Source organism: Callorhinchus milii, unplaced genomic scaffold (assembly GCF_018977255.1).
Source record: "Callorhinchus milii isolate IMCB2004 unplaced genomic scaffold, IMCB_Cmil_1.0 Scaffold5, whole genome shotgun sequence".
NCBI classification, from domain to species: Eukaryota; Metazoa; Chordata; class Chondrichthyes; order Chimaeriformes; family Callorhinchidae; genus Callorhinchus; species Callorhinchus milii.
Genome location: NW_024704746.1, coordinates 8417034 through 8440525, shown reverse-complemented (window position 1 = coordinate 8440525; position 23492 = coordinate 8417034). Strand labels below are relative to the sequence as shown.

The 23492-nt window shown below is 43.3% G+C and overlaps 1 protein-coding gene across 6 annotated transcripts in view; it reads left to right on the top strand.

The window, feature by feature from the left end:
• pde4dip (phosphodiesterase 4D interacting protein) overlaps positions 1-23056 on the top strand; it is a 131402-nt gene extending 108346 nt beyond the window's left edge. For 4 of the 6 annotated variants that reach the window (XM_007895548.2, XM_007895549.2, XM_007895543.2 and 1 more), the window contains 16 exons: positions 3327-3580; positions 5155-5298; positions 6624-6821; positions 9320-9604; positions 11649-11780; positions 12428-12550; positions 13424-13613; positions 14008-14135; positions 14896-15117; positions 15951-16073; positions 16446-16672; positions 16869-17012; positions 18109-18247; positions 18744-18790; positions 19456-19516; positions 20992-23056. In XM_007895548.2, coding sequence (XP_007893739.2) covers positions 3327-3580; positions 5155-5298; positions 6624-6821; positions 9320-9604; positions 11649-11780; positions 12428-12550; positions 13424-13613; positions 14008-14135; positions 14896-15117; positions 15951-16073; positions 16446-16672; positions 16869-17012; positions 18109-18247; positions 18744-18790; positions 19456-19516; positions 20992-21149 — 2575 coding nt within the window. In that variant the 3' untranslated portion in view covers positions 21150-23056. The remainder of the gene's footprint in view (positions 1-3326; positions 3581-5154; positions 5299-6623; positions 6822-9319; positions 9605-11648; positions 11781-12427; positions 12551-13423; positions 13614-14007; positions 14136-14895; positions 15118-15950; positions 16074-16445; positions 16673-16868; positions 17013-18108; positions 18248-18743; positions 18791-19455; positions 19517-20991) is intronic. The other 2 variants (XM_007895545.2, XM_007895544.2) reach the window with 2 other exon arrangements.
• Positions 23057-23492: the final 436 nt, after the last annotated feature.

Sequence of the window (23492 nt, the reverse complement as noted above, 5' to 3'; positions counted from 1 at the left end):
TCTAGTGCTTCTTTTGGCATTATTATCATTATTAATGATAATTATATTAGGATAATAAGATCATTAATCATGATAATAATTATTCTTCCATCCTGGCCAGCACTGGTTCGAGCCTGATAAAAAAAAATTGCTTTTATTATTATCGTCATCGCTGCCTGTAGGGAAACGACACGATTGGGATTATTCCCAATTCCAGATTCATGTGGGTTATCCTGGGGGGAGTCGAGGTGGATGGGGGGGGGGGGTGTTGTTTGTCAAGGGAAGATTTCACTCCCCGACCCATCTGGCCTCTGTTGAAGTGTCAGCAGTTGCAGACACTGAGCAGTTTTAACTTTGATTCTTGCCGGCTCAGTTGCTCCCTTTCTCTGCTCAGGGAATATTTGCAGGTTAACACTGCCACTGTTTGGGCGAATGTTCTGGAATTTGCTAATGGGCAAACAGCTGACCTTTAACTATTTTTTTGGCAGTGTGCAGTGTGCGGTGTGCGGAGCTGTGCTTTGATGTATGTGTTGAAGCTGCTGGCGGGGGTGGTGGAGGGAGGAGGAAGGGGAGGACGAAAAGCAGGGAGGGAGGGAGGGGCATGCATACGTGAGTGCGTGGGGGAGGGAAGTGGGGATGCTCCCAACCAATATTCTGGATGAGGCAGGGAAAGAACCAAAGCAGGAAAGCAGAGCTGTCACGGGAAGGAATTACGAGCTGGACTCAAGAGACTGACTTCACCGCTAAGAGCAGCCAGAGAATTGTTGGCATCGATTGCTATCTGTCTCTGTTAAACTCACTATTAACTGGAATTTCGTGCCAGCGTAGTGTCAGGAAGGTGAATTCCGGAGACTTGTCGACCACTTCTTGGGATCTCTCTATTTACACGGGACTTTTGCAGAGTATTCCTGATTGATATATAGATTTTTTCGGCTCTCCCCTTTTCAATGATGACTCGCGGCAACCAATTCTAGACCCACCGAACTGGGGGATGGCCCCACTTTGGCTGGCAATGTTGTCAAAGAGCAGCCCCATCTACAGAGACTCCCTCTTCTCCTTCTCCCTCTGTGGTGCCCGTAGCCTGGAGCGAGAGTTGATTTTCCTTCGCAAACAGATGGAGAAGGAGCGAAGCTTACTACACAGGCAGCTGAGAGACCTCACACAGCAGCAGCAAACTCTCGCTGCAAGCACCAAAGAAGAACTTGACAAGTAAGACGTTTAGGATCTGTACAAGCTTTTCAGATCCCTCATCCACCACCTACTTGATAATGATCATAATCATAAAAATGAATAATAATCTTTACAGTGTTCAAAATTATGAGAGATTTTGGCAGAGTAAATAAGGAGAAACTGTTTCCACTGGCGGGTAGGTCGGTAACCAGAAGACACAGATTTAAGATAATTGTCAAAATAACCAGAGTGGAGACAAGGAGAAAATGTTTTACGCAGCGAGTTGTTACGATCTGGAAATCACTGCCTGAAAGGGTGGTGGAAGCAGATTCAACAATAACTTTCAAAAAGGATTGGATATAATTAGATATAGGGCGAAATGTTGGGCAAGTTTCCTTACTCCACATACCTCTGTTTACCTAGAGTAAATAGGAACGATTGGCAGATTGCTTTTCCAGGGATAATAATCTTTCAAAAAACAATAATAATTTGGTTACTCGATCCACAACTGTTTGTGGGACACTACTGTGTGCAATTGGCTGCCGTGTTTCGCCCAGAAAATATAAAGTCAATTCACTTTACAGTATATCCTGTGAAACGCTTTGAGATATTTAGAAAATGTGAAAAGTGCTATATCAAATGCAAGGATTATTATTATTATAGCCTTGAAAAGAAAAAATTGAGAAAGAGCGGGTGAGTGGGACTAATTTGATAGCTCTTTCAAAGAGCTGGCAAAGACACAATGGTCTGACTGACCTCCCTCTGTGCTGTAGGATTTTATGAGTCTATGATTCTTGTTTTGATACAGTGCCTTTCATGCAGGAGGACATCTCAAAGTGGTTCACAGGATAGGATTTACTGTAAACTGTGATGTATATTTTGTAAGCGGATGCAGCTCCCGATTTTGCACACAGCATTGTTCCACAAATAGCTATGAAATGTGGATCAATTTTATTTTGGGGATTAACTATTGGGAGTAACTACTGTACCCTTGCTTTTCAAGTAGTGCCAGGGGATCTTTAACATCCACCTGACCAGGCACACAGGACCTTGGTTTCAAGTTTTATCCGAAGGACAGCACCTCCAACGTTGTAGGGCATCCCCAGCACTGCATGGAGTGTTAAGCTACAATACAACATTTGTATGGAAAACCTTCATGTAGAATAACTTGGAGCACTTCTCAAAAATGGTGTCAGGTGCCATGCAAGAGAGAAGGGGAAGGGAAGGCCACAGTAGGCATGGTCAAAGAGGTAGATTTTAGGTGGAATTTCTAAAGACGCTCTTTTATTTGAAGGGGAGTCAGCAAGCCATATAACCAACATCAATAATACGAATAATACTCCTTGCATTTGATATAGCGCCTTATCACGTCGTTGAGATGTCTCAAAGCGCTTCACAGAATATACTGTAAAGTGCAAAAAAATACAAGTTGTTGTTCAGTGATTGACTGTATATTTTGCGGCTGAAACGCGACAGCCAATTGCGCACAGCAGTGTCCCACAAACAGTTGTCGATTGAGTCACCAAATTATATAATCAACAACAAGCTTCTGATTCTTCCGATAGTTGCACGTGTTCTGAGGATTTGTAAACAAGGAAGGTTAGAGTGGAGGGAACTGGAGGGAACTGGCGATCAGAGCTCAAATGTATTTAAGCGTCTATGATATGTGGACACCCTGTTCTGTTCTGTAATAAACCTGATTTTCAAAAAAAAATTGGAGGCAATGATGAATGTTTCCATGGGTGTCTGTTTTCTTAGTAACCAGCACAGGTTCAGATGTGAGGTTCGGATCATTAGTGATGCTGTAATGGGTTTGTGCTGGGCCATCCATGTAAGTGAGCAGGAGGCTGGAGATCCTGGGTCTTAGGGAAGCTGCTGTGCTTAGACAGGGTCTCTGGGGAGTGGATGAATTAGGAACGACACTTAGTGATACAGAAACCCCCACCTAAGTCGTATCAATTGGGCCATGCATTTAATATGACTTATGTAAACTGTGAATTATGTCAAACTTGCATAGAATATAAACTCTTGAACGGGACTTGGGCAGATGTGCGACTCAGGCGATTGTACAATTAAAAACCTGTGTCTAAAAGACCCTCTAACGTGAGCCCATGACCTCACAGAAGCCCAACACTGTGAATGACACACCCCTCCCCCTCTGCCTCTTCTCTCCACAGATTGAGCAAAGAGCTTCAACACAAGAACAAGACTATCGAGTCGCTGCACGCCAAGCTCCAGACCCGCTCTGAGACACCCTGCAGCAGCCGGACCCTCTCGGAATCGGAGCCCTCTGACAGAGCCTCCTTCGTCTCAGATGACCAGGTCTCCACCAACGATGAACTGGATGCATACCGGGAAGAGCTGGAGTCGGCCAGTGACTACTCCCAGGACGAGCAGCGGAGCGCAGAGCATGAGGCCAAGGTTATGACAGGTACGCACTTACCTCCTTCCTAATCTTCAGGTCATGCCTGAAGACCTTCCTCTTCAACCATTCCTACGGTCACCTCCTCCTCCCCCCGGCTCAGCATCGTGCTCCGCCGCTCTCAAGCGCTTTTGGGACACTACCCTGCATGGGATGGGAGGTTGCTATATAAATGCCAGATGTTGTTGTGGTTGCCTGACCGAGAGAGAGAGAGAGAAGAAAGTTACAAAGTGGGGTCCAGTGTACAAGTTGACATCATTCATCATTGCTGGAAAATCTCAGGGCCCCAAACTTCTGTCTAGTTCTCGCAGATATAAAACCTGATTCCCTATAAATATGAGTTTGTGTAAAATTGCAAGAATTTTTTAAAATTAATTTTGAGGTTTGGGGTGGATGCCCTGACTAAGTGGCTTCTTAGGCGAATTTACACGATGTCGAGTCGACCACATTGCGCAGACTGGATTCACGTGTCTGCCAGACCAGGTAAGGATGGATGGCGGATTTCTTTCCCTGCAAAACAAAGCTAGTTCCTTTTTAAGAACAGTGGAAAACCAGCTTCCAAATCAAGACTCAATTAAAGAATTTTCCACAATTGTGCACAATCTTACATTTTAAGACGAAATGGTCTTCCACTAAGTTGAATTTCGGGCCTGCCTTGTTCAGGAAACCAAAACAAAAAGTGACCCAGTTAATAGCAGTGGGCGCCCGGTGAGTTATCTTATCTGCTCTTTTCATCTCTGGATCAATCCAGACCATTCGGAAGTGATGGAATGGGCACTTCCTGGATCAGTTGAATGAAGGTCCTAAGTAAAAATGGGTTTGTCTCAGTTCTTTGAACATGTAAAAGGACCCTCTTGGAGTCAGAGCCAAGTTCTGTATCTGGTGAGAATACTTCCATGGAACACTCAGTAATTTGGTCTGGGACTTAAGCATGATGGAAGGATTTCCACATGTGTTAGACACCAGACTGACCAAAAATGGATTCAGCCACAAAGCAACCACTCCCAGAGTCCAACCCCATTCTGAACCAATCCCCTTCAAGAACAACACATTTACATTTATATAGCATCTTTCATGTTGAGTGGAAACCTCAGAGAGCTGGACAGTCCAGTGTTTGCAGCTAGGGGTGGGGGGGCGAGGAAGATGGGGGGGGGACGGGGGGTGTGGAAAGGGGAGGGAAGATGGCCAAAAATACGGTCAAAAAGGAAGATCTTGAATCAAATCTTGAAGGGAGGGTGAGGCAAGGAGCAAGTTGAAGGGACTTTAATCCTGTCTCCCAGCCCAATTCCAGACTCCAACCCCATACTGATCCAGCCTTGAACTCCATCCTAATCTAGACTCCCAACCCCATCCTGAGAATGGGAGAGTGGATATTCCAGAAGACTGATATCAAGTGGGCTTCTTCATCTGAACTGAGCTTGTGATCTTGAGATGACCTTGTAAAGTGTAACTTTTGTGTGTGTTTCTGTGCATGCGTCAGTGTTCATGTATATCGTGTGCATGGTATGCATATTTTCTTGAGTGTGCGTGCACACCTGTGTCATTTGAGACCTCTCACTACAGCAAAGCTTTGCTCTTCCCAGATAATCAAAGTCATAGTGAAAATCCATCCCAACATTCACCTTTCCCATCTGTCAATACTTCACCATGTGGCGCCCATCCAAACAGCAAACCCAGCATGCCATCTTCACAGCAACCTGCCACAGATACAGCTCCAGCACAAAAAGGTACAGTTGGTGTGAGTACACAGACTAATGAATAATCAGGAGATTTTAGCTGTTTTATTTCTTCGCATATATATATATATGTAGTGACTGAGGAGCTGAAGGTGTCACATTTCTTTGGTCTCTGATGCTCCCCATTCCTCTTCATTACAATATTGTCCCAAAGCTGCATCTCCGCCCACAAAGTGCCACTTATGTGCTAGGGATACCTAGTGACGGGACACCAGAATTGAAACAGTGTAAAGTTCAGATGATGATATATAAGGAACAGTCTGCCCATGTAGTTTGAAATAGTTTGGGCAGGTTCAAGAGGGAATCGGATAGATTTTAAGCCGGTTGTTAATCGATTGGCGGATCACTTTCCGGGAATATTAATTCCTCCCTTCACTCAATCCATGACTGTCTTTGGGACACTGTTACGCGCAATTGGCTGCCGGGTTTCGCCCATAAAATACACAGCTACACTTTATTGTGTATTTTGTAAAGCGCTTTGAGACATCTCAACGATGTGGTAAGGCCCTATATCAAATGCAAGGAATACTATTATTAATTTTACAGTGAAAGGAGGTTAGGAGTGTCTGAAATAGGTTATTTAGATACTTGGAAAATTAGACTATAAAAACACAAGAAGAAAATGCAGTTAAATGGGTTTAAAAGATCAGACAAACCATAAGAAAATAGAGGAAGAACCTCGATGCATGAATGCCTTCTTCTGTTCCTGCTTGAAAGTAGGATCAGCCGGATAGACAGATGGGATGTATTCTGGTCTTCCACATTTGTTTGATCTTGTGATGGTCGGAGATGAGGTGTCACGTGAATTCGGACATGTGAATCTAACTGTCCTAAGCCAGAGGTCACAGGAGAACAAAGCCCGTTGTTGTTTTCAAGCTAGATGAAACTTTAGTCTCGTTGCATAGTGGTTAATGCACTCGTCTCACACGTGAGTGGCCCCAAGAGGGAGGGATCGAGGTGAAGGGACTGGGATGAAAACGGAGGGAAGAGCAATGAGCACACGCATTGAACATCTATTGACATTGAACACTGATCAATAGTCTGTGGATGTCCCAAGCTTTCTCCTCCTCAGTGCTTCAAAAGCCAGATCATTTCTGTCCATCAGCTGTAAAACAGGTCCACAGCTGGGCTCACAGGTTCCAAACCATCAAGCCATGATCAAACCAAGCCATGAGTCTGCAAAAGTTTTTTTTAAATCCTATTTGCTTCCGAAAATGTTCCAGCATTTACTGTGTTTTTATTTTGAAGTTATGCTATTATTATTTGTGCAATTCTTTATGTCGCTTCTACTTTGGTTTCCTCCTGTCCGTCTCTAGGCCTCTTCTCCAGCAGTGCGCTACCAGGCCTTGATGCCTTTCAGGCCTCGTATTGTGCTAACTGGTATGGTCAAGTCAGAGGCCTGCCCATTGACTCCCAGCCTCCACTCTTTGATCCTGCTTACGCTGGAGCACCGAGATTCTCCCTGGCTGAGGTCCAGCAAGAACTTCACATGTTGCAAAGACAATTGGGAACAAGTGAGAGTTTTTCCCGGCTATCCTACCCGGAGTTGGGCTGCATTACTGAGCATGTGTGGAGACAGCATGACACAAAATGGTGCGGTGGTGGTGGTGGAGACTGTATCGGGACATTAATTCATATTTCTCTGCTTTAATTGTCCATTCAAATAACACCCACTGTACGTACGCAGACAGCTCTCAAATATATTCTGTTACGAATGACGTTTCAATGACTGGAACGGATATCAGTGTGTGGTGGAGGGAATGCAGGGGCAGGCACATTGAAAAGGGATTTCAGACAATGTGACATTTCCTAGATCCATCTCCTGTTTGCTGATTGTATTGTTAGTTTATATTCCCATCTGCCTTGTGCTTCAGGTGGAAGTTAAGGATCTAAATGCCCTGTCATTGCCATTTCAAAGAAATGTGAAGTCTCTTGATTTTCCTAATATATAATAATAATAATTATTATTTAATAATAATATTTCCATCTCATAATTTTACTCCCAAATTCAATTGAATTAGCTGCTCATCTCATTGTTATTGATAGACATTCTGGCATAGATTAGCGAACCTGTTTGCCTATAGAACAATGTTCACTTTCATTTCTAATCAATTTTATTTTGTAAAGCACATCCAGATCTTTATTTTACATGAAATAAATTCACAGAAATTTAAGTTATTATTATAATGAATCAGTTTGAAGAGAGAAGGTGTAAACTGTAGCGCAATTGGCATCAGCCTACAGCACTGTCTAACAATAATACATAACAGTCGATTAAATCACTGTCCAGATTCATAATTTTTCATCTTCAGGATTGTGCCTCACATCTGTCTTTACATTTGGGTCTTTTTGCGGTATTTCTTGGCTAAAATTGCCATTTACCCGCTGGAACTACTCCTTCGTAACTCCCCCCCACCCGCCAGCAATTCTCATTCCTCATTAAGGAATCCTATTTCAGAAATATCAGGCTTTGCTGTTTGGTGTGGTGTGCTATAACTGGTGTTTGTAAACATATGATAGAAAATTCTACCCGATCATGTCTGACCATGTGTGTGAGCACCCAACTCCACCCTCACACCCATGTCTCCATAATAGCTGGTCCCAAAGCTTGTAATCACCCTTGGATTTGGTCTCCGCAGAGTTTCAGTGTTGATTCCCAGGGCGCTGGCTAAACTCAATTGAAAAACAGGTTAACTGGCAACTCCAGTGCTGGCTGTGTGAGGATTCAAGGCCAACCGTTTTGAGTAAAGAGGGGAAGAGGATAGACAGACCCATGTCCAGACATTGACTAGGAAATGCTCTGTGATACAATATTGATTATATCACAGGATGGGATTCTTATAATCTTGGCTTCCAATTTTCCGGGTGCACCTTAAATCTTTCTGGCTCAGCATGGCATGAAGCTTAAGCAGTTAGCACAAGGCTGCCTGTATGTGATGTTTGCTTTCACTGCCTTTGAGACATCTCAACTACCTTTAATGCAAACTTCCAGCTTACCGACTGTGTACTTAGGTCAGTAAAAGCCTAAGGGTCTGCTCCTTCGGGCCATGGTTGACTCTGCACTGCTTGGGTATTGTGCTGCATGAAGCATGGAAGCTTTCACTGTGTGAATCACATTGAACGATGGAGGCCTCTTCTCGGCAGAAAGTTCTTTGCTAGACTCCGTTGCAGTTCCTTGGAGCAGGAAGAGGCAATGAGCGGTTTGTGTAATGGCTCGGGAGTGGACTAAGCTGTTACCGCCACCAATGGTGACACCCAACATTTTTGCTTGAAGAGATAAAACGCCATCATTGCTGTTGTACAGGGCCACTGAGGGCAAATTATAGAACCAGCTGAGGTCAGCTCAATCTACCATCCAGGGAATTGAATCTGTGACCGTCTGATCTTGGTAACCTGCACTGTGCAATTCAGGGGAAACATGCTCATGTTAGGGCACAGGGTGAGAACAGGATATGGTAACCTGTTGAATTGAATGGTCTGCTGACCAGAAGCTGTACTAACCATTGTGTTAGTGTCCATGCTCTGTTGTCCATCGCATTTTTGCTTTAATATCACCCACGTGGTAAACCTAACATTCCTGACTGCTGGAAAAATAATGCTCATTGTCTGCTTTAGCTGTTAGAAGTTCAGGTTAGTGGGCAAAACACTGTAAGCACAAAGACATACATCTTTGTGGTACATCTGTTAGTGCAGCCTCTGCTATTGCCAATCACAAATGAAGAATGGACTCTTGCGAGATGTATCAGAGAGCAGCTAGCAACCCTAGATCGGGAAGCAGTAAATAATGGGAAAAGGGAAGAAAATTGGCACAAAATACATGTTTTATTAGGAAACAGCTGACCCAGCGAATGGAGATATAAGCAGGATGGGTTTTTTGATGCTGTAATATTGACCTCACTTTTCTAACGTTCAGTACTAACCGGTGAATGTTCACCTTGTCCTCCTAGCGGCACCTAAAAACTGAATATCCGCTGTTTCTCTTTGTTCCTCTCTGCTTCTTCCTCCTTTTCAGGGGTTGGACTCTCCGAGCACTCGGTGAAGGCTGTGCCCACGGACCTGAGCTTTTCCGGTGCAAGCACCAGCTCGTCCCTGCAGTTAGACGCAGCCGGCTATGTCTCGCAGTGCCACAGCGCCCCTCGCCAGGAGCTGGCCGGCAGCGGGGAGCTGAAGGACATCCTGAGAGCGGCCAACAGTTACTTGGACAGCAGTGCTATGTGGGAAACGGCTCGCCGACCCACCATGTTGGGAGACATTTCCTCTGGTTCGTCTGGGTACCAGTCAGGAAGCAACCTGACAGGTACATGAGCAGGAATAATAGGTATTTTTTGTTTTGCCGGTCCAATTGAGTTTACACTTCACAAGATCACAAGAGAGGTTCAGGTGAAGACTGAGCCCTTCAGCCTATTTAATCTCATCCTTCTAGAAAACGCCTTTCATTCATTCATTACAGCATCGAGCTGCTTGATAAATGTCATGATCGTCGATTGTCATGACCTCACTCAACCTGATAACCCTATTTTGGTCATTATTTACCTCTGGATAAAGAAATACTTCCTGGTTGCTGCCTTGACATGGACCTTTACAGCCCTGAACTTGCTTCAATGAAGCACTAGAGGCTTTGCACATCAGCTCGAAGGTTTGAATCTCAGGCCATGCTATGTTCAGCTGATCTCAACTAGGACAGCAGTTAGAGCACTACATTTGGTCTCTGGGTTAGAGACGAGGGAGGAAAAGTGCTGTTTTTGATCGCTGGGTTGAAACAAAATAATAATTGAAATGTGTATATGTGCTTGAAGTTTGGGGAATATTGGCTTAACTCAAGATGTGACCAGTCAAAACTATCAAACCAGTATATGTTGCCCCTTCTTGTTGCATGTGGTTCTGACAATTCCACAGGGGGCATTGATGCTTTGGCAAGTGTAGTATGTTTGGAAGAATTAGGCAACTTTGATGGTAGACTAATCCATACAAAATGAATTACTATCAACATGTCCATTATTGTAGTATGTGATACCTGAATGGTAGAAGTGGACTAGATGGACCTTGATCTTTTTTCGTCTAACAATTCATATGTTCGTATGAAAGCTCGAAAGCAGAGTAGAGAGGACGACTTCAAATTCCATATTATGAGGAGTTGCTCTTTCTTTTGTTTGCTCTTCATAGGAGAGAGATTTTCATTCATTCTTTCATTCAGCTCTTTAAAGCAACAAGAGGGATGGGCAATGGAAAAACAAGCAGTGTAAGTGACTAAACAAAGACAGAGATCTGGTGGAAATCAGTACAGACTTCAACCACTGTCAAGAAAAGAGATTGGAGCAGGTTTACCCGTAGAGTATTGGGTGTGTGAAATAAACTCCCAAGTAAAAGCAGCAGGAGAAATATTAGAAAATAGGACTGGCTCTGTGATGGTCAATATTGATTTCTCAATATTGATTTCAACAAATTCAGACCATAATAATAATCCTTACATTTGATATAGCGCTTTTCATGTCTTCTTGACGTCTCAAAGCGCTTCACAGAATAGACTGTAAAGTGCATTGACTGTATACTTGTGGGCGAAACGCGGCAGCCACAAACAGTCGTGGATTGAAAATGACCAATTTATTATTGTTTTGTTTTGGAGGGATTATTATTAGGTGTGTGGAGTAAGGAAACTTGCCCAAGAGTCTTGCTACGCCTGGAATTGAACCCAGGTCTCTCTGTTGCAAGGCGAGTGCTCTACCCACTGAGCTACAGCTCACCTTCTCCTTCCCCCTCCTCTGTGACCATTGCCACATCATCTTGGTCCCAGACACACCTTTTCTCGCTCTGGTCCGCCTATTTTGTTGAAATCTTTCTCTCCCTTTGTTCTGCAGTATTAACACCTCTACTCCCCTACTTTGTTGCAACCCCCCACCCCCCACACACACAGATGTTTTGCATCACTAACACCTCCTTAACCCATCATCCCCTGTCTTTTCAGATTTCAAGCATCTGCAATGTTTTGCGTTCAGATTATTATTATTTATCTGCAATGCAGGCTGGTCCCAGTTAGTCCGGGTACAGAGCTCCCTGCTGTAAAATGATTGTCAAGGGCTAGATGAAGGGCGACTCTCTTGGTCAGGGTGAGATACAAGTCAAGAGTCGCCTTGGCCCTGGGGTTCCAGGCCTGGGCTCCACTCAGGTGTTGACAATTCTAGCTGCAGGAATGAATTGAATTATTAAGACTCATGTAACCTTTAAAAATACATTGAGGGCTTTGACCTGCTGGTGTTGAGTTCTTAAGTAAAACAGCGTTACAGTGTTTTGCAGTCACCCTTCGCTCTTACAGCAGCTAACTCTCTGATTACTGTTGACTTTAGGTACAGATTTGCTGGAGGAACACCTTCGGGAGATCCGGAGCTTACGTCAGCGTTTGGAGGAATCCATCTGCACCAACGATCGTCTGAGACAGCAGCTGGAAGTCCGTTTGGCTGCGGCAGCCAAAGAGAGCGGTAATGAACTCACTCTCCCCCACAGACATCTGTTTCTGGTCTGACAACCAGGCTTAGAAATACTGATGGACATTTTGGGGATAGAAAATCCATCCGGGTCTAGATTTCACTATTTTAAATTCTTTTATTTATTATATTTAAATTAAACTATTTCATATTATATTATTTAAAATCATGCACACCTCTATAAGGTCCTCTCAGATGTCTCCTTTCAAGACTGAAGAGCCCTAACTTGTCTATGGTTTTGCCCACAAAATACACAGTGAATTCACTTTACAATATATTCGGTGAAGCAGGATTCAGAGGATTTACTGTAAAATTCAATGACTGTATTTTAAACATTTCAGATGTTAAACTGAGGTCCCATCTGCCTGTTCAGGTGGACATTAAAGATGCCATGACACTATCAGTAGAGAGAAGGACATTTGTCCTGGTGTCATGGTTGACGATCGCCCAGACAAATGGTCGTGCATTTCATGACTGTTTGTTGGACTTTGCAATATGCAAATGACAGCTGCATTTGCCTCCAAATACACAGCCATCGTACTTGCCACTGTGAAGTACCTCGGGATGTTTTGAAGTTATAGGCACAAGGAATATTTTAATATCCCTGGTCTCTGAAGTGGTCACTGTCCCTTTTCTTCCAGCTGGTGCCCCAACCAGTATCTACATCCAAGGGCTGGAGACGATGACCCAGCTGACGGAGGAGAACCGGAAGCTGAGGGATGAGAACCTGACAATCGAGGCCCGACTGGCTCTCATCCCCAGAGGTACCACACGACACAACTGCAGCTCTTCTTTATGTCATGCACAACAGAAGTGGGACACCCAGAAATGACCAGATGATAGAACGATAACCAGATGTCTCAGGTGTCAACTTGGTTTGGGTGATAGCACTCGCTTCAGGGTCAGAAGGTTGTGGGTTCAAGGCCCATGTCATGGCTTGAGGTCTCATTCCAGGCTGACGGTCCAGGACCTGTTGACATAAAATATCCCATGACACTGTTGGGAAAACGAAGGGAGTTTTTCCTGGTGCCCCTCATTCATTTCATGACTGTTGGTAGCTGCCATGTTTGCTCACAAATGTGGAACATTCTCACACTCTGGGGTCCCCAAGCCTTGACTACTGCCAAAGTGCACCTAATACTTTCCAGAATTAGGTAAACAAGATGCGTCCCTCCGGGGAGAGGGTGTGCATTCCATTCCAACAATCTGTCTCTGGCATCTCCATGCGTAGGTGGGATGCATGGAATTCTCAGTTTGGGTCTTGAGTCGTGCCTTGAAGGACAGCTTGATAGGGGGTTAGCAGGTCAGATATGTAGGAGGGGGCAAGGTCGTGGAGGGCCTTGAATGTGAGATGAGAATTTTGAATTCTACCCTCTGAGGGATGGGGAGCCAGTGGAACCAGGCGGTGGGAGTGATGGGGTCACGGAGCTTGGTGTGGGAGAGGACATGAGCTGCAGAGTTCTGGATGATCTGCAACCTGTGGAGGGAAGGGGCACAGTGATTTCCTACAAAAATAATCATTGCACACAATAGTAATTTAAGTATGAGTGCTCCTTGACCTTTTGACATCAGCATTAAACTATAAAAATGCAAGTTCTCAGTGGTTCATAAAATACATTTGTCCGTTGGCTTCGCAGAGCACAAGAAGGAGCTGGAACAGCTGAAGGAGGTGCTGCTCACGACCAGGGCCAGGTTGAAACTGACAGAAGCGGAAATGGAACAGTGGAGTGAAGAGAATAAAAGACTCCAGGCTGAGGTCAGGGACCGGCAGCAGGACCTCGTGCAGCTGAGAGAGGAGCAGCGCTGCACCCAAAGCCACAACAACAGGTGCCTGTCTACAGACTGTGGTCTATCAGATGTGTACAGTAAGCCACTGGGATTTCTAGATCCAATGCATACAGTACAAAGGAGCCCCCATCAGTATTGCAAGGAGCTGGATTCACTTTATGCAGCTCCTTTTAAGATGCTCATTGATACTATTCACCAACACCTGATCTGCTTTTAAACGTCAACTAGGTTTCAATGCTGCTATTTCCAGAGATTAAGTGGTGGAGTTGGGTTAGAACAGGGTTTCTGGGTGGGCATTGGGTACAAATGTATTACTTTTGAGTTTTGTTCAAATGGCTCCCCTTTATTTGACAGTGATAGGTTTTTTGTGGCAGACACTGGCTGCTCTACGTTTCCCCTGTCGTGACATGTTCACTTAAACCTCCCTCCCCAGACTCCTGCAGGAAGTCAACATGCTACACCAGCAGCTGAACGAAAACTGCCAGCTCATCCATTCACTCCAGTCGGAGGTTCAGTTGTATGAGAGCCTGTATGGCCAGGGCAAGAGGAAATCATTCACAGGTAACAACAACTTGCATTTATATAATGCCCTTCACCCGGGGCAGCGTCTCGGAGCGCTTAACAGTAGCGGAGCCTGATGCAGAGCTGAGGGGAGGGAGGAGGTCACTGTAAGCACGGTCGAAGAGGAAGGTCCTCAGCTGTGATCTAAAAGAGAAGGAGGGGTCAATATGTATGAGTAAGGCATGTGTGTGTGCAAGCATGTATGTGCATCCCATACATAACTATTCTAGTTACTGACATTCTTTGGTGGGTTTTTAAGAGGGGAAAGTTGTTTGGTTTTCTGATTCATTCGGATTCAGACTCCAAAAGGCTGTGGATGTTGGATCCATTCACATCTTCATGACTAAGGTGGATAGCTATTTGTTAGGTCAGGGTATTAAGGGATACAGGGTAAGGGTGGGTAATTGGACTTAAGGTATAGATTAGCCATGATCTCAAAGAATCGAGTAACAGGCTAGAGAGGCTGAATGGCCTACTCCTGTTTCTGTGTAGATCATAAACCAAATCTGGTCTCATCCCTAACGCTTACTGGCGGGAAGCTCTGAATTTACGGAAATGGGAAGCTCAACGTGGTTGGTTATCCTGCCCAGAGCACGTATCCCATCCATTAATCCTGCAACAAGATTAACATCAGCCACGGTGGATCGTGTGGGTTTAGCTGCCGAGTACTGAGAGTGCCAAACATGTAGAAATAAATGCTGATCGAGTTGGGGCACAGATATTGCCTTTGACATAAACAACTATTTTTTTTGTCCTGAAGATGTTCAGAATCAGTTTGGCAATCCCTGCGCTTTTGATATCAGTGAGTTCCTGGTAGGAATCCGAAGCCTTCGTATTCAGCTGGAGCAGAGTATCCATGCCAACAGTTCCTTGCGGAAACAGCTGGAGCAGCAACTGGATGAACAGCGTCAGTGCAGCATCAATATCAGTCATTTGATCTCGTCTCAAAGGGAAGACGGCAGGAGAAAACAGGCCTTCCAAGGTGAGGCCATGAAAAAACTTGGTGGATTAAGTGGAGGGATTCAGAATATTTCATAATAATCCTTGCCTTTGATATGTTCAGTTCTGACGAAAGGTCACAGACCTGAAATGTTAGACTCATTTTCCTCTCTCCATGGATGCCGCCTGACCTGCTGCGTGTTCCCAACGACTTCTGTGTTTATACTTGTATTTGATATAAAGCTCTTCACAGAATGTATTGTAAAATGGATTAAGTGTATATTTTCTGGGTGAAATGCAGCAGCCAATTGTACACAGCAGTGTCCCACAAACAGTCATGGATTGAACAACCACATTTTTGCTGGAGGATCATTACCCGCAGAAAGCAATCCGCCAGTCAACTAACAATTTGGTTTCCTATTATTGCGAGGTAAACTAAGGCGTGTGGACTAAGGAAACTTGCCTATGGTTTCGCCCCGTCCAGTACTCAAACCGGGTATAAAATATTCAGGAATCCCACTCCATCCAGCAGACCCAATCAGACTCCCAAGGTTTTGTCAGGTTTAGTTTTGAGTACTGCAAAAGTGAGCCTATTGCCTATCCCCTGCCCGTTCATCTCTGTATGTTTCTTCGAATCTGGCTGTTGATTTTAAACTCCCTGTTCCCTTAACTCCCCCAATCCTCGAGCTCCTTAACACCCATTCCCCTCAAGCATTACTGACCCCTCAAATCGCTGTGCTCCCTCTAATCTGTCTGTCCTTCAGTTCTGGGTCAAAAAAAACTTTCCTTTTCGCGCCTTTCTTGTAATTTACCTCCTGTGTCAAGTGTCTGATCTAGAATTCAGATTTTACGTCCCATTTTTAAATTGTTTTGCAGACTGCGTGCCTTCACCGCCTGTCCGAGATATTGGGATGTTATCCCCATTCAAGTTGCACTCCAGGTCCTCCTCCTCTGTGACCGACTTCAGTACTGAGGAAGGAACGTATCAGAAGCACAATGGTGAGTTTGAACCCTCAGAGCCTTAATTACATTTCCTGGTGATTCTTTGTACAAGTCCATCTATCTTTGCAGCAACCCCAGTAGGGGCAGTATTGATCAAAAAAAAATAATACTTGCATTTAATACAGTGCCTTATCACGTTATTGAGATGCTTCAAAGCGTTTCACAGAATATACTGTAAAGCGAATTGACTGTAAAATGGTTGTGAGTGAAGGCCAGGTGCTGATGCACAGGGAGGGAGGGATGGATGGATGGAGAGCTTCATGATCTTACCAAAATATAACCTTTCTCCATTGTGGGACAGATGGAAAGGGAAACACTGGCTACCACATTGAGCTTTTGAGCTGATCTTTGTGTTTTCTCTGGATTTAGATGGTTATCTCAGTGATGTGAAGAACCAGAGCTGCCCGCCTGCGATGGACGAAGTGCCCCCAGATGGCTCCTTTGCCAAGAAGAACGGACGTCACATGATTGGACACGTTGATGACTACAATGCGCTCCAGCAGCAGATTCTGGAGGGAAGAATGTTGGTTCAGAGCATGGAGTCCATTGTGCAATCCTGTGTCAATGCTGCCTTTCTGGAAATCAATGGGTCAAAGGTAATAGCAGCAGGATATTGTACAGTGGCAGCTCTAATTGCAGGAGGACACCTTACCCATGAGACTATCACTCCCCAAGTTATTGTTAGTTTTTCCCAGCATGGTCATTGCTATAATATTATTTATACAGCCATAGATATATTATAAAATATGTTTCAGGATAAAATTGAACGAATGTCTTGTTTTACCCTGATAGAATTTGGATCATCAGACTGTGAAGCAGCTCTTCTCCAGCACTAACAGCCTGCGGCAGATTCTGGACGAGGCCTGCTCACTGCTAAAGATGTTCTGGAGGGCAGCGCTGCCAAATCCAAACGTGGCAGCTCAGAGCAGCAAAAAGGTTTGTGGGAAGGAAGACCTCAGTGTTCCAATCTCAATGCTCAGGGACAACTGAATACAAGTATTGCATTGCACAGTCACTTATGTTACAATATGGCACAGGAGTCCTGTAGCATATTGATTAGAGCACTCGTCTTGCAAGCGAGAGGACCTGGGTTCGATCCCCCAGCAGGGCGAAACGTTGTATTGCATTGCACAGTCACTTATGTTACAATATGACACAGGAGTCCTGTAGCATATTGATTAGAGCACTCGTCTTGCAAGCGAGAGGACCTGGGTTCGATCCCCCAGCAGGGCGAAACGTTAGCCAACTTTCCTTAGCGATAAGTAGGTACCCAATTGTTAGTTGATTGGCAGATTGCAATCTGGGGGTATTAATCCCTTAAAAAAGAGACATTCCAATGATATGATAAGGATTATTATTATGCTATACTGCATGTGACTGACTGGCTTTTATCTCAGTTTATCGTTTTCTCCCAGCCTGGCTCAGTTTGTAACACTCGCCTCTGGGTCAGAAGGTTGTGAGTTCAAACCTAACATTGGGACCTTGAGCTCACTGGCTGATACTTCTGTGCGTGATGGAAGGTGATGGAGAGAAAGTCCTTTGTACAATGTGCATTATTAAACCCTGGGTAGTTGTATTGACACATATGAAACCTGTGGTCCCAGCAGCAGAGGTAGCTGTACTCCATGGATTAGCTGGTGACAGTGGCTCCACTCCATTGACCCAGTGCTCACTTGTTCATGGGACATCATCGTGTGCAATTGGCTGCCATGTTTCGCTTACAAAATATACAGTCAATCCACTTTACAGTATATTCTGTGAAGCGTTTTGAGACTTCTCGATAATGTGATAAAGCGCTATATCAAATACAAGGATTATTTTTGTTATTATTGTTACTGTACTGAGACCCCAAATTAGAGTATGATCACAAGATCTCATCCTTACAGGATACCCACCATTACGGCATCAAGCTGTTTCTTGAATGAATTCTAGCCTCAACTACTGTTCCTGGTTACAGTTGTTAATTATCTTCTATGTGGATCATGGTTTTCCCTCCATTACCCTGTCTGACACGTTTCTGTAATTATCACAGGAGCAGTCGATGAAAGAGGAAATCTTCAGGCTGAGAAGTAAGATAGCGGAGCAGGAGGACCTGCTTCACAACGCCATCAGTCGTCTGAAGGCCACCAACCAAGTGAAGGATGGAATGGAGCAGTTCATTGTCAACCAGTGTACGTGGCAGCAGTGTATTGTGTATATATAGAGAGAGCGAATCCAGAAACGGGTGTCTGATAGATGGAGGTTTTACTCCCCCTTGCTGTCTGCTTGCTATGTCCCTGTCCTGAGAGGATCTGCTCTCGGGCTTCTGGAGCCAGCTGGTGTGGGAGCACCTTTTAGTATCATTGGATGAGGAGGAGGGATGCATATTGAAGCCAAACTCAGAGATCCATGCCTCAGTGCATTTGTTGGCACAACATGTTGAAGAGCTAGTGCAGTGCCCAGTCTCAGTGCCCAGTCTCAGTGCCCGGTCTCAGTCAATGCCCAGTCCCAGTGCACTGCCCGGGATCTCAAATTTGTGCTGCTCCACATCTCTGCTCATGTGGATTCCATGCACTGGTTGTGGATTTTGGCAGCAGGTTCCTGTACATGGTGTCAGTCATTGACTGTTCAGGTGGAATCTTTGAAAGTGCCCAGTGTCATTCCACCCGTTTGTTGTTTTTGTTTCAGTGACCAGAACACATGATGTGCTGAAGAAAGCAAGAAGTAATCTGGAGGTAAGTTTCTCACAATCGATTGCGAGTTGGGAGCTGTCTCCGTACATGGGAACGATCATTAGCCCATTACAAAGATGCGTCCTTGAAACTATGCTCCAGAGGTACAAAATTCCACCCAGTCACGGCCTATAAGACTATTTTGTCTTAAAATATAAGATGGCAAGGAAACGTGGAAAATTCTTAAACTCAATAATAGCTTGCTCACCTTACAGACGAGAGAACTCGGGTTCGATTCCCGGGCAGGGCAATTTTTTAAAAAAAACCTTAGGCAAGAACCTGGGTCCTCCCACCTGTGAGGCGAGAGTATTACGCTCCTGGACTCTGGGACATATAAGCGAACTTTGTAATTTCAGTATTGCTTTCAAAATAATGCTGTTTTACTGTATGGTTAGTTTTCAGTATCGCCTCTTGCCATTGTACAGAAGGGCTGAGAAAATGAGCCACCTTTCCCCAAGCAAGAGGAAGGGGTAGAAGTTAATCTTGCTGTTAGATCCATGTGGAGTGCAATATGAGGCTAATAATCACTATTTCACTTGAGAGAAACCATTGATTCAATGGAGTCCTGATTGTGGGCTGGTTTGAATCCCCAGTTACATTCTTTCATATCATCACTGTTATTTCTACTTTCTGACTCCCTTTCCTGTCTACCCTCTGTCTTTTATGAGTCTGTGCAGATGAACGATTGTAGCACCGCTGGTGTAAATATCTGCCCGAGCCCCAGCAAAGGTTGGTAAATGGTGCCCGGGTCTCAGCATGTGTCATTGAAGGGCAGCCCTCCTTCTGCTTGTGTCTCTGCACTGACCACTAACACTGTGTGACATAGCCACTGCATGAGACACCACTGCTGCCTGCCATCGTCTGAATCAGACAACATTGCTCATGTTAATCTGCCCAAAATTCACACCTTAATGGTGTGATGAAGAACTCCACTTGTATGTTCATAGTGCCTTGTCACTTCAAAATCTCTCAAAACACTTCATTAGTAATTACTGCCAAGTTTAGTAGATTTTTTTAATAGGCAAATGCTGCAGCAATTTGCATGAATAAGATCCCACACATGAGGTGAAAGGCCCGTTAATCTGGAAGATTGTCAGATTGGATACATGCAAAAGCTTGCTTCTCTTTTAGAATAAGATTATTGCATCTTTATATTTACCCAAAGAACAGGCAGAGAGTTTATTCTCATTTATATCTGTCGATGCTTCATATATCGAAGCTGTTTATTTATAGGCAAATGTGCAAATAGTGACAAAGAACTCAATTTGTATGCTCGGTGTGGTATTTCTCTTAAACATGTTTTTAAAGAGATTAATATTTCAAATCCTACTTTGTAATTAAACAACACCAACTCTGTGTGATTAGAAACCAATATTTGAACCAATTGATAAAAGCGTGGCTCAAAATGATTCTAAATATCACTGGAACTGAAAATATTAAGTTACACTTATGAGATCCTGTTATTTGTTACATAGATTTTTTAAAACATTTTATTATCCTCTTTCCCTTCTCCCTTTTCCCCATGCACTTTGTATTATATTATAGTATTGTCACCTGATTTTCCGGCAATACATTGTTGAGGGCAAACTCTAAGGATTATCTCATCACCTTGCCTATTCCTGAATGTAGCAACGCACAGAGAAAGCCAGGGAGGTATCTCCACATTAAGGAATAATGTATTGGATATAAAACAGTAAAAGAATAAGCCCTAGCAGTTACAAGAATTACTGTTGAATGTTGAAAATAGAGTGTTATATCCCCAATTCCTTAATATGAAGCAAGTGTTGGTTTTCCTGCACAAAGTGAAGGAGCAAGAGACATGGTAACAAGCCACCAGCAAGGAAAAATTAGATGCTTCGAGACACAATGACGCCAAGTGAGAATTGTTGGGTAATATTTATTGTTTGTGTATTAAAGCTCTTTCAAGTTGAATTTGGAATGGAGTTGCCTCTTGATCATGGCTTGGATGGAAACGTTCTGGTTTGCAAAGTTGGGTTTGAAATGAATAAACCCTGCGCATTGCCTGTATTTTGTAAGGGAATGCTGCTAGTAAAATTTAGAGAGCCTGCTCATTAAGCCAACGTTAGAAACTTGTGGCTGCCGGAAAACTTTGTTTCACGACCATTACATGCAAATCGTATTCACAAGTTGCTCTGTCTTAATTTTCTTTCCATACTAATTTCTAACTTCTTCCCGGTTTTCAGCAGAAATCCCATTCGGTTGCAGTCCTGGAGCCTGGGGCTTCGTGATTCCCAAGTACCCGGAAGTTGCAGCGAGGAGTTTGGGTCAAAATTCACTGTCTGGGAAGGATCAAAGATATAGCCCAAAACCGTTTCAAGTAGGAAACATAGCGACCTACTAAAGTCTCTCTTTCTTCCAAAACAAAACTCTATGGAAAGATATTTGAAATCCTATCCTTACAAGAATACATTAGCAGAATTGCCTTTAAAAGCAAACGTAGATAGCACCCTCCTTTGTTTGTTGCAGAAAGAATACTGTTCTGCACGCTCTGAACATAAGATAGTGACTTCTGATGATCCTATTAAAAAAAAGAATGATTGAATCTTGTGTGTTCTGCATACAAATAGGAATGAGGGTCTGGCATTTGTAGTGGAGACCCATTGCTAAACATTCTGAAATCTTCATATTCTGCATGCCGCTAAGTGCATTTTATCAGCCTCCGTATTAAATCTCTGTCCAAGTGTCTAGGACTCTTAACAAGCGTCCTGAACTTTGCAGTCTCTTTTAAGATGCAGTGTGATAAAGTTTAAATAAGTTGTATTTTGGCTATTACCAGACCCAACGAGAACCCATTAATATCGATGAGAAGCATGTGTTTTGTGTGAACAAAAGACTTGTGGCAGGACTAGAAAATAAATGAGCCTAATAAGATTTTATCGGATTTCCTGTTAGTACTGATGTCCAATGTATAATTTTAATATAGACATTGTGTCCTGGAAGTAACTGGAAGAATATGTCCCAAGAATATAAACTACTGAGAAGTAAAGAAAATAATCACCAAACAGTCAAAAAAAGGGTACGTGCAATAAGTCTGTTTCCGCAGCATTAGCTTCATCACACGCTGGAAGTAAGATGTGATGTATTTGACATATTTAAGAACTTCACTGGAAATATCAAGCATAATATATGGACCGTTCTCTTTCACTGATGCTGGGCAATGGTATAGTACCGTTAAGGCAGAGGTTGGGTGACTGTCTTTTATCTATTGTAGGCTGTTGAAAGCAGCAAACTTTAGCACTGCCTTTGTTTTTGTCTCAGCTGTACAAGGCAGTAACTTTATTTGTGTGTGCATGTGTATATATATTTGTACCGGGCTATAAAACACTGCAATTCATTGTATGTAGCCAATGCACAAACAGGTACATTTACTGCTGTGCATCTGTACTGTATATTTGTATACATATAAAAGGACACAAGAGTCCTTTAATATATATACCATTCAGGATATACATTGTGGAATTTAATGTGCCCCATTTTCTAATTACTGTAAATATGGTCAGAATCTGGTTATAATTGTTTAATTTAAACAGGAAAAAAATCTCAAACATAATTGAAAATAATGTATTCGGTCATAGACTCTGAAATGAGCACACAGAAAAACCTAGAGAATTATGACTCTGGGAAGAAATACAAACCCTATACAGTAATCAGATGTTATTTGTGGTGCCAAAGCTTTTGACTTTTATTTAATTTTTGCTGAGCATGGTTATGTGCAATGAAAAAAAAGGAAGCCAGGGATCAAATAAATAGGAGGATATTCCCAGGAACTCTTAATATAAGAAATGGAATTGGGGGGTAGGCAATTCTCATTTTTGGTTTGATGAAATGATCAGTAGTCACTGCTATTTGGCATAAGCTGCAGGGTGCCTGTGTTGAAACTTGTTTCAGTGATCTGTAGGCCACTTTAAAATTAACGTTTAAAGAAATTCAGGTTCCAGATTATTGAAAGCAATATGAAGCAATAAGTATCCCTATGGGAGTGCTGTATACTGTATAAAGTGTACATACTGATCAATACTTAGTGTTTATTCTCCAGGCTGTACATATTTTCCAGTGTGTGTGAGTATATCTTTGTTTGTACGATGGACAGGGTAATGTGCTCAGAGTGCAGTCTTATGTGGCACAATTTTGTTGTGTTCCCTGTATTTTAGGAAAGTCATTCTGTTAAAACAAATGTTGTGGATTAAGTATGTCACACAAAATGTTTTTCTCTTTCCTTGGTCCACAAAAATAAAGATGGTAATCGTTCACTGTGTGTTTGATTTCTGCTGTAGCTGTTCAGAACAGGATAGCATTAAGTACTAGCATTAGTCCTGTAATTTCTTTCCACGAAGCAGCTACAGCTCCCTGATGGCTCAACAAGGTTTTCCATAGTTGAATCAATACAATGCAATCTCAGGTTGGAACTGTTAGTTGGTGTACGGACACTGGGGGGTGCTACAGTTTAGGGAGGGAAATCGAATAATGTTTTTGAGCCAGTCGATGAGGTATTGGTTTCCAGTAAACCAAATAACCTCTAGAGGGACTCAAATATTCCACGGTTAGCAGTTTCATAGGGAATAATAGATGATGATTTACATTAGAAAATAATTGCACAATTATTCAAAGGTCCTGGAGCAACAAACCACCAGGTAGTTAACCATCCTTGAGGCCAACAGTAGTAGAAAATACATTGATACTAAAT